This window comes from Patiria miniata, unplaced genomic scaffold (assembly GCF_015706575.1).
Source record: "Patiria miniata isolate m_02_andy unplaced genomic scaffold, ASM1570657v1 HiC_scaffold_22, whole genome shotgun sequence".
Classification (NCBI taxonomy): Eukaryota; Metazoa; Echinodermata; class Asteroidea; order Valvatida; family Asterinidae; genus Patiria; species Patiria miniata.
Genome location: NW_024037061.1, coordinates 5,028,326 through 5,038,172, shown reverse-complemented (window position 1 = coordinate 5,038,172; position 9,847 = coordinate 5,028,326). Strand labels below are relative to the sequence as shown.

Below are 9,847 nucleotides of genomic sequence, written 5' to 3'. Positions count from 1 at the left end.
CTATTTCCCTATCATTTGTTGATCCCTCGCACGTGACAGGTCACTCTCCCGAAACGATCCTAAAAATAGCATAGTATCGTACTCACGCGTGCGCATTACTACCAATGAGTCCACATTTCATGGAGTCGGATATTCATGCTCAACGGTACCAATTATTTCAAATCCGAATATCCGTACTTTCTGAGGATAACGGATATTTTGTCTCAACTTTGAATAGTCGGATGCACTTAAAGGGAAAATGTAACATTTGCAAACATCAAAAAATAAAACTACCAAATCATTTTGAAATACCTTGCTGGATTGTTAGTGAATGACAGTTTAAAGCATCCTGTAAAATCATTGCACCTGGTATACTGTCATTTTCAAGAAAAGTGGTATTTTTGTATTTATTTCCAACGCTGATCGGCCGATCAGCGTTGGAAAAAAGTGGATTTTTTTTCAAATACTTGCCCCAATTGACCATCGCACTTGTTTGCAATCGATTACAAACCTATGCACGGGTAGGAGCCAGCTAGACTGGTTCCCTGACCTTACAATTCCCAAATGTATGTAAACTGCTCTGTTTCTTATTATATGGAGTCAGAGAACCAGACTACAGAAAAATGATTGTTTTTCTTGGTTTTTATAGCATTTTCGAACCCAAAACCTCAAAAAGTTAGTGTAACTATATTTGCTATATATTTCCAACCCCCCAATTCCATCCATTTCTGAAAATTACAGTAAAAGCAAATGAAGTATATTCCCTTTCATTGGTCTTAGACTGTTTCAATGCCGATTTATTGGTAGCGCTAATGAAATATATTTAGGGAGTCCCTCCAACCATCTATGTTATCAGAAGTGGACTTCACATTTCAAATCCGGATATCTGTACTTTCTAACAGCCAACAGGCTATTTCAATTAATTGTAAAGATAAATGGACGAGTCAGCTCTTTTCCGCTTCGCCCTCGACCATATAAAAACAACTTGCCGACATTTTGCCCAACGGCCTTGGTGACATTGTGCTTAATCACTATAACATTCGCCAAAGAATGTTTAAAATTAGAAACAACCCTCTTGAATATGATCACACTTTTAATGTTGATAATGATCGAGGGAAAAAAAGTTTTTTTGGAGTTAAAACAAAAAATGCATATAAAAAAAATATTGTGTTTTTCAAATGGAGGTCGGCAGTTCTTCGGGCGCTTTGTTCACTAAATCGAACAGCGAAATCGTTTTGTTCATCGTACCGAACCAGATCTCACGACAGAATAAAGTGCAAGTAATACTCTTTCTAAATCAATGGAGCAGACTAATGTGCGCTGTGAGTGAGGACTGGCCTGGGACCAGCTTACCTAGACTTGCGTGAGCTGGGAATATTGATTCACAAAACAATTTACGCTACGCTAAATATTTTGTCGCCTACGGAAACGGAAAACTGACCACCGGTTGCGCCAGATATGGCGCATATTATCACCTGCTCTCTGACGTTGTACGTAGCCTTCCAAGGGTAGTACATTTATTGTTAGCATTGACACAACCAGAAAATGCCCATTTCCTTCGCCAACGCGGTAATAACGACTGACTGTACATCGATCGACGTTAGAAATAGTCAAAGTCAGTCTACTTGCTTGCAAGGATACGTTAAAGGTAAACATCGGGCTAGATTAAAACAACAAAATCAAGTTTTACATTGTTTACTCACGTTATTATATACCTAAACTTCTTGGTCACTGGAAAACCATAAAAATGCCCACATACCTTTCAGTTAGGTAGGGAATCTTGAGCCAGATGTCAACAAAAGACTGGCGACGCATGAAATGTTCAATTCACTATAAATTTTCACAATGAGAAATCAGGTTCCACACTTTTATAAAATTGGTTATTACCTTCGGCGACATATTTGACTGAAATAAAGGCAAGTGCTCCATCAGCTCGATTTTCGAGAACCAATTGCTATTTACCCCGAAATTCCTTCTTATGGTAATTAGACAAAGGTATGTTGATGTGGACGTTCGTTTCTACTTTTTCTACGATATTTTTTCCCATTACATTTTTGGAGCCTGCAGAAGCGCTTTTTCCCGAACGTACGTAACACCTTTAAGGCCAATACGATAATGAGCATGATGTGGTTGTGGCGTTCAGTACCGTTCCTTGTAGTCTGGGCCCAATTTCTTGGCTCTGCTAACCACAGAATTCAGCGCTTAGGCCAAAAAAAAAAAAAAATAAGTCGGTCTCCGGTCAGCGCGCGCGTCGATTTTAAGCATGCGCGTCGATCTTTTTTTTTTCCAAAATGTTCCGCGGTAGCTCCAACAGCGCCCTCTATTGCCGCACCTCCTCAATTTTTTTTACCAAAGAGCACCAAGGAATGGGAAACTGCACCAAGGCAAATGATCGAAAGCGCCAAGGCAAATTATGGGGCCACCAATGTACATGAGGACACCAAAAAAACAAAATAGTACCCACCTTGTCTGTACAATCCAAGCTGAAGAAAAAAAAAGAAAGAAGGAAAAAAAAAAAAAAGCCGCGTGGCCGCGTCAATTCCGGAACTTTGGTCTGACCAGAGACCGAATATTTTTTTTTTGGCCTTACCATTAATGTTTTGTTACCCGCGCTAGCAGAAAAAAAAAAGATCCGTGCTAACACGTCAGCACAGAATCCTTAGTTACGGGATATACGCATATGCGCAGAAGCCAACATTTCTCGCTAACGCGTGAAATACGCAGCTGAGATCAGCCAAACCGATGTGTGGAATTCAATGCAGACGCAAGCACGCTAGAAGCGAGACAACGCACGAGTCTGGTGACATTGGAGACACGAGAGATGAGATAAATAACACTAGTGGCTGAACTACAGGGCCTGTATTTGACATCGCAGTAACACTGGATTTCGCCTCAAACGAATTTCTCTGTCCAACATTAACTAAAAATTAAATCGTGTGTGACCACAAAGCAGATATGTGTGGTGCTAGAGTTATCCCAGTTTTAGGCGTCAGTTTCGCATTTGTTGTGATGATTTGTTTGGATTTCTGCACCCTACCTTCGGCTGTCGAAGAATGCCCGCCGTTGTGGATTCCTTGGGGCTCATCTTGCTACCGTCTCACCGGCCAGGGGGCGAGCTGGGACGAAGGCCAGGCTTGTTGCCGTGACATGGGTGCGGTGATGGCCGCTCCTTTTACAGACGAGGAGAATGCATTCATGGCAACCACAACAAAGAACGCAGGACTAGATTGGTTATGGGTTGGTTGCAAATTCATCGATAGAGCATGGAGGTGCGAGGGCCAGGAAGTCGGTCAGGCGTACTCAAACTGGCGTCCCGGAGAACCGGGCAACAAGGATGGTGGTTCCATGCCTTACACTGATTATTGCGCTTATGTTATTCCAACAAGCCTAGACTGGAATGACTCCCCCTGCACAGAACGACCCAAAGCTATGTGTGTCCTGCGATCACCAGCACACATTCGGCACCAGGGCTTCTCTCGAGGCAACGCTCAGCAGCAGCAACTCAACTGGTGCCTCGTCGATCATGTCATCAGAGAATTCGTCACCAAGAGCGCCTCAAGATGCGCCTCTGCCTGCCTGAAGGAACCGGGATGTCGCTCCTTCAACATCAAGGGCACCAAACAAGAACAGAAACTGTGTCAGCTCAATGATGCAGTTCGCGCCGATAGTCTAGAGAAGTTTCAAGAGGTCAGCACTCAATGCGTTTACTACTCTGCCTAAAAATGTAACATTACCACTAAAACTCTTTAAATCACCTTTCGAGCTAGAAATTATAATATAGTCATTGCATGTCAAAACTAGAGTTGTTCAGTTACATACATTAAGTGCTTTCTACGGAGTTCATGTATTATTCGTGTTTTCTGATGTGTTGATTTGGATTATTTGGAACATTGAGGTAGCCTTTATGTGTTTACCTTCAGTTATCTTGCCTCATCTGTTCAGCCTGTTACTCTTGTCTTTGTTCCTTATACGACCCGTTTACTTACTTTGAAATCTAACATGATGCGGCCCGATTGACACCATGTTAGCATGTCGATTTAAATAAAATATTTGTAGATGTCCAAACGTTCGACCTCGAAAATAATCAACAATCAAACCCAAAGATACATTCCCTTCCTTTCAATCAGCCCCCTCCTTTCTTAAAACTTAAACCATTGCGTTGAGTCGAGATGAAAATGCAAGCATTCCTCGTAGCATGATTGTTGATTTTAAGGGACGTACTTGGGGATCTTATACAATCGTGCTACGAAGTATAATACTGACGAAATAAAAAACCATGGGTTATTAGTTGTTCAAGTTTACTCAAGTTGAAAAAAACAATCGGAATTGTTTTATTGCCTCTTGAAAAAGAGCATTTGCATTCCGGTGCGTTTCTGTGAGTCATGTCTGTTTCGTATATCACAAACTGTTGACGTGAAACATGAATTGGTGAGAATGAGTTGTTTTGAACCAGAGAAGTAATTAGAAGTACATGACGAGTTTGTATTGGAAGAATATGATAGCGAAAACGTCATAGATAATGCTCCGATGATATCTCTGCCTGTAGACATTTGCACTTACCTCCTTATACGCAGTATACAAGTCTCCAAAGTTTCGGATATGAATTGATATCATCCTGTCAATCAGCACAAAATGCAACACTGGGAATTGGAATACTTGCCACCGGAATCTGATGTGACATGGAACGCACAAAAAGGTAAAATCTATTTTTTTGTCATTAAAACGGAATTGGGTCTGAATTGAGAATTTTATTTTTACCAAAACCGATAAGCCAAGAATAACTGAACTCAAGGTTTTCCATTTTCAGTATTGAAGTAAATAGCCTAAATATCGCGTAACGAGAAAAAAAAATGCCAAAAAGGAAAACTTCATACTGGAAAATGTCTGAAAGAATTATGTCCATATTAGGATGTTTAAAAAAAATCTGACCCATAATTGTAATATTTTCGTGTTTAATGATGTACTTGATAGTGTTTTGCAAAGTGAAGATCGGTAGTTCAAAATCCAAAATTATTTTTGCAAACAGATTCGTGGAAAGGAATCCACCTTTTCTAACAATAGTGCGACGTCATAGCACTGGCTGAAGTTGCATTACTTTTGGGCAAAGGTGCTAATGCAAGTCTAATTCACAAGTGACAGTCAGTCAGCCAGTCAATCAATCAGGCGCAAAGAGGACTATATGGACCAACAAATAATCGTGGATATAGACTAAAGTATACAACAGTGAAATGAGTCTGTATAAGCGGATTGTCATTCAGTTGACCTCCATTTAGGCCTATAAGCCAGCTTGGTCGTGTCGTGAATAGTTATTGCCTAATTCACATTTTATTGACAAAATTCGGATTCAAATTTGGCTATTTTGTATAGACAACATTTTAAGTAATGGCGAATTGTCATGTAAGCCTACGTCTCATAAACGTAACTTTATACACAGAAATGCATAATTTTGAACAAGTTAACTACCAAAACGTAGTGTGTGGGAACAAATTGCTCAAAAGGTAATCTTTAGATTGGGCATTGTTTCTTGCGTGCCACACCCTCGTCACAAATGGAGGTTTGGAATCAATATTTAAAAACTCTCAAAAAGACAATGGAAATATAGATGTGATGGAAATTATTTCAGTGCAGCAAGATTTTTGTTAACAAAAAAAACCGCCACGGTGTTGATAAAATAAAACCGCCACATAAAGGATGACTTTATTGGTATAAGGTTTTAGTACAAATAACCAGTAAAAAAAATCCTACGTTCTGTCTTATAATATCGTCTTACGATATTGCAAACCTCAGTTTACCGTCGAAGCCTTTTCTTTGGTCTCTATATATCTGTTGGCCACATGGCAGATTATTACTCATCCTTAAAAACAAAATGGGTTACTTCTATCGCAGACAATCAGTAACTGAAATTGGCATCATGCTTAATAAGGGCCTGATTGCTAATAACTGCACAGGTGTGAACAGAAATACTTAAGAAGTGCGATAATGCAGCCTAGCAACGAAGTCCGTCATTTCCCCTCTTCGCGGGTGCGCGATATATACAACTGGTAGTCTTTTAACAAGACTGATCAATAGTATAGTCTGGGGGCCAAGACTAGATTTTGATCATTCCAACTCGCGCAGACAATCGACGAGTACAGCCAAGAGGTATCGGTGGTAAAGGACGCTATATTACGAAGCTGAACTTGCTACAGAAATAAACGCAAAGACCGCCAGTCTGCGCGTTGAACAATGATTCGGAAAAGTATGGGCAAAAACCAACTGCGTTCCCAGGGTGTCGAGCAGTACGCTCCCACCACTACCTGCATGCATAGGAAGAGTCTGGTGCCTACCTGTGCTCTACACCCGCGTTTGTTTTGGTTTGTTGTGTCTGGGTAGAAGAACATAATCAATTCGTGGCGGCTTGAGTTACCGCAAAACAAGATTTTTTTTAAAGTTAACATGTTACAATCTTATCCATCAAATATGCAGTATCACGTTTCATTATGAGCAAATTGGAAAAGAAAACATTATTTGTGAGAATGTGTGGACTCAATAATTACAATGAACGTGAAAACACGTAATACACGTTGGAAATAACACTACAACAAATCCATTCCCTACTAACCTGTACACTACAAAAATCCATTCCCTACTAATTGCGCTATTGAATCAGGATACAGGAAGCAAGTTCCTATCATAGGGCTTACTATTGGAAACGAGGTTGAAAATAAAGTAAACCCTGGGGGCGAGGTTGGGGCAAAACCATTGATCTCCATATACACATATGTGTATATGGAGATCAATGGACAAAACGTTTGTTGACGGGGCGCTTAACCGCGCAACGCACGTTCAATGCCTTCACGCACTTAGTACAGTACATATATTTTGTGGGTTAAAAAAGATGGTATTACTCAAAATCTGCATGGAAACGGTTGGTACGGTGTAGTTTTTTTAAGCTACCTAAATCATACTTAGAACACAAGGGATTTTTGTTTTACAATCGAAAAATGAATTCATATAATTTCTGCCAAAAAGGAAAACTCCACACTGAAAAATGTGTGAGAAAATGTTGTGCATATTGGATTGTTTTAAAAATAAATAACCCATAATCATAATATTTCGGCGGTTAAATATGTACATGTAGTTGATAGTTTAAAGTGTATTTTGCTAAGTGCTGATTGGTAATCCCCACTTATTTTTGCAAAACAGATTTGTAGAGATAAATCCACCTAGTTGCACTAGTTTTGGGCAAAAGTGACACTGTGGAAGTCTAATTCAACAGTCAGTGAATCAGTCAATCAATCAATCAGGCGCAAAGAGGACTATAGCTGAAGGGACCAACAGAAAAATCGTGGATAAAGACTAAAGTAGAAAACAGGGACATGTATCTTATTAGCAGATTGCCATTCAGGTGACCTCCCTGTAGGCCTATAAGCCAGTTTGGTGGTGTTATGACCACTTATTGCCTTATTCAAATTTCAGTGACAAAGTTCCAATTCAAATTTCGTTAATTTTATTTCATTTTTTTCCGTTAATTAAAAATTGTAATGTAAGCCTAAGTCCCACAGTTAATCACCAAAAATTAATGTGTGGGAAAATTGCTCAAAAAGTAGTCTTTAAATATGGGCTTTGTATTTTTGTATGCCGCAGCCTCGCCCAATATAGGGGGGGGGGGGGTCAATATTTGAAAACCTCAAAAAGATAATTGAAAGAACAAAACAGTGAATAGATTCAGAAGGGCAAGATTTCAGTTTAAAAAACGACAGCTTGAAGGTCTTACTTAAAAACAACCGCCACATCAATGATGACTTTTTTGGCATTTATTTAAAAGTTTTATTTTAAATAAACAGAAAAAAAACAGATGTTCTGTATTAAAATATCGTCTGATGATATTGCAAACCTCAGTTTACCGTCGAAGCCTTTGGTCTCCAGATTCGGTGGACTCGTGGCAGATTATTACCGGTCCCATCCTTGAAAAAAATATATGGGTTACTTCTATTGCAGACGATCAATAACTGAAATAGGCATATTGCTTAATAAGGGCCTGATTGCCAATAACTGCACCAGTGTGAACAAAGATACTTAAGAAGTGTGGTAATGCAGCCTAGCAACGAAGTCCGTCAATTCCCTTTTTTGCGAATGCGCGATATAAACAACTGGTAGTCTTCTTACAAGACTGATCAATACTATAGTCTGGGGCCAAGACTGGACTTGGATCATTCCCCTAACGCGCGCAGACCATTGGTCTGGCTCCCAGACCAAATATTCTGACTATTTCTGATGAATCTTAGGTCAGGTAGCCGCTAGTATCTATACAAAATATATATATACGGCACGTGACTAAAACGTGACTAATTCTTCAAATTAACACGGAAGCTACAACAGCGCCCTTTATTGCCGCGCCTCCTCAAAATGTTTGTACCAAGGAGCACCAAGGAATGGGGAAATTGCACCAAGGCAAATGATAAAGGGCACCAAGGCAAATTACGGAGGACACCAATGTATAATGAGGACACACAAATGCAAAATAGTACCCACCTTGTCTGCACAGTACAAGCTTGGAAAAAAAAAAACACCCCCCCCCAAAAAAAAAAAAAAAAAAAAAAACGCGTCGCCGCATCGATTCCGGAACTTCGGTCTGACCAGAGACGGACTATTTTTTTTTTTTTGCCTTATGAAGCAGGTAATGTTTTTGACTTTTATCTGAACATTATAAAGCTACACGTGATAAAAAGCGAATTCGGAAACGAAGCCGAGATTTGAAAAAGAGCCGTCAATGTAGTCATGTTTATTTTTAGTCGCCGAGCTGAGGCTGCCTGACCTACAATTAAGACGTAAGTGCATAATTTTGAACAAGTTAACAACCAATAATTAATATTTGGGAAAACATTGCTCCAAAATGGGGGGGGGGGGATCAATATTTGAAACCCTCAAAAAGACAATGGAAAGAACAAAACAATGAATAGATGTGATGGAAATTATTTCAGTATGGCAAGATTTTAGTAAAAAAAAAAGAGGTGATTGGTTACTTTTTTGGTTATAAATTTTGACTAAGCAGCATTTTTGTAGATCTTCTGTCTTAAAATATCGTCTTATGTTTAATAATGCTAACCTCAGTTTACCGTGAAAGCCTTTGGTCTCTATAGATTTGTTGGCCTCATGGCAGATTATTACTTATCCTTGAAAAAAATGGGTTACTTCTATTACAGACAATCAGTAACTGAAATGGGCATCATGCTTATCGGCCTGATTGCTAATGACTGCACCGGTGCGAACAAAGATACTTAAGAAGTGTGGTAACGCAGCCTAGCAACGAAGTGACGCCAAATATGACGCATAGTCTTGCTGTCTGATGCTGAACGTAGCCTTCTCATCACGGTATTGTACCACGGATGCGGCAAGAACGTGTTAATTTCATTCACGAACCGAGTGATTGTACATCGATCGACGTAAGCAATAGTCAGCATCAGTCTACTTGCTTGTAAGGATACGTTAAAGGTGCACATTCGGCCAGATATAAAAACGAAATCAGGTTTTACATTGTTTACTTATGTCATTATACCCATTGTTCCCATTACAATTTTTGGAAATTAAATAAGTGCTATTGTAAGGAGGAGAAAGTCACTTAGTTTTTTTTTTACTTAATTGCACTTGAATAGTATAGCTCCCCCTGGTTAATTTATTTTGTAAGCAAAGTACACCCCTATGTGGTTTCCCCAGGTGGTTCTCAAGTAACAACATATAGACTCCTGAGTAGATAATAGTAGTTCCCCCTAGTGTTACATAAGACAAAGATATAGACCCTCCATTCAGCAGACAGGCAGTGAAGAGGGGGCAAGCCAAAATTTCCCTAGCCCAACCTGCCTAGATGTGCCAGTCTGCTGGACCACTT

The 9,847-nt window shown here is 39.6% G+C and overlaps 1 protein-coding gene across 1 annotated transcript; it reads left to right on the top strand.

The window, feature by feature from the left end:
• The first annotated feature begins 2,733 nt into the window (after positions 1-2,733).
• Positions 2,734-4,280, top strand: LOC119730851 (snaclec bothrojaracin subunit beta-like). The gene has a single exon (XM_038203904.1). The coding sequence runs from the start codon at positions 2,935-2,937 to the stop codon at positions 3,697-3,699; it is 765 nt and encodes a 254-aa protein (XP_038059832.1). The 5' UTR covers positions 2,734-2,934; the 3' UTR covers positions 3,700-4,280.
• The last annotated feature ends 5,567 nt before the right edge of the window (positions 4,281-9,847 follow it).

Excerpts from the sequence above, each read along its gene's own strand:
- LOC119730851 (XM_038203904.1), top strand. The coding sequence starts at position 2,935 with ATGTGTGGTGCTAGAGTTATCCCAGTTTTAGGCGTCAGTTTCGCATTT.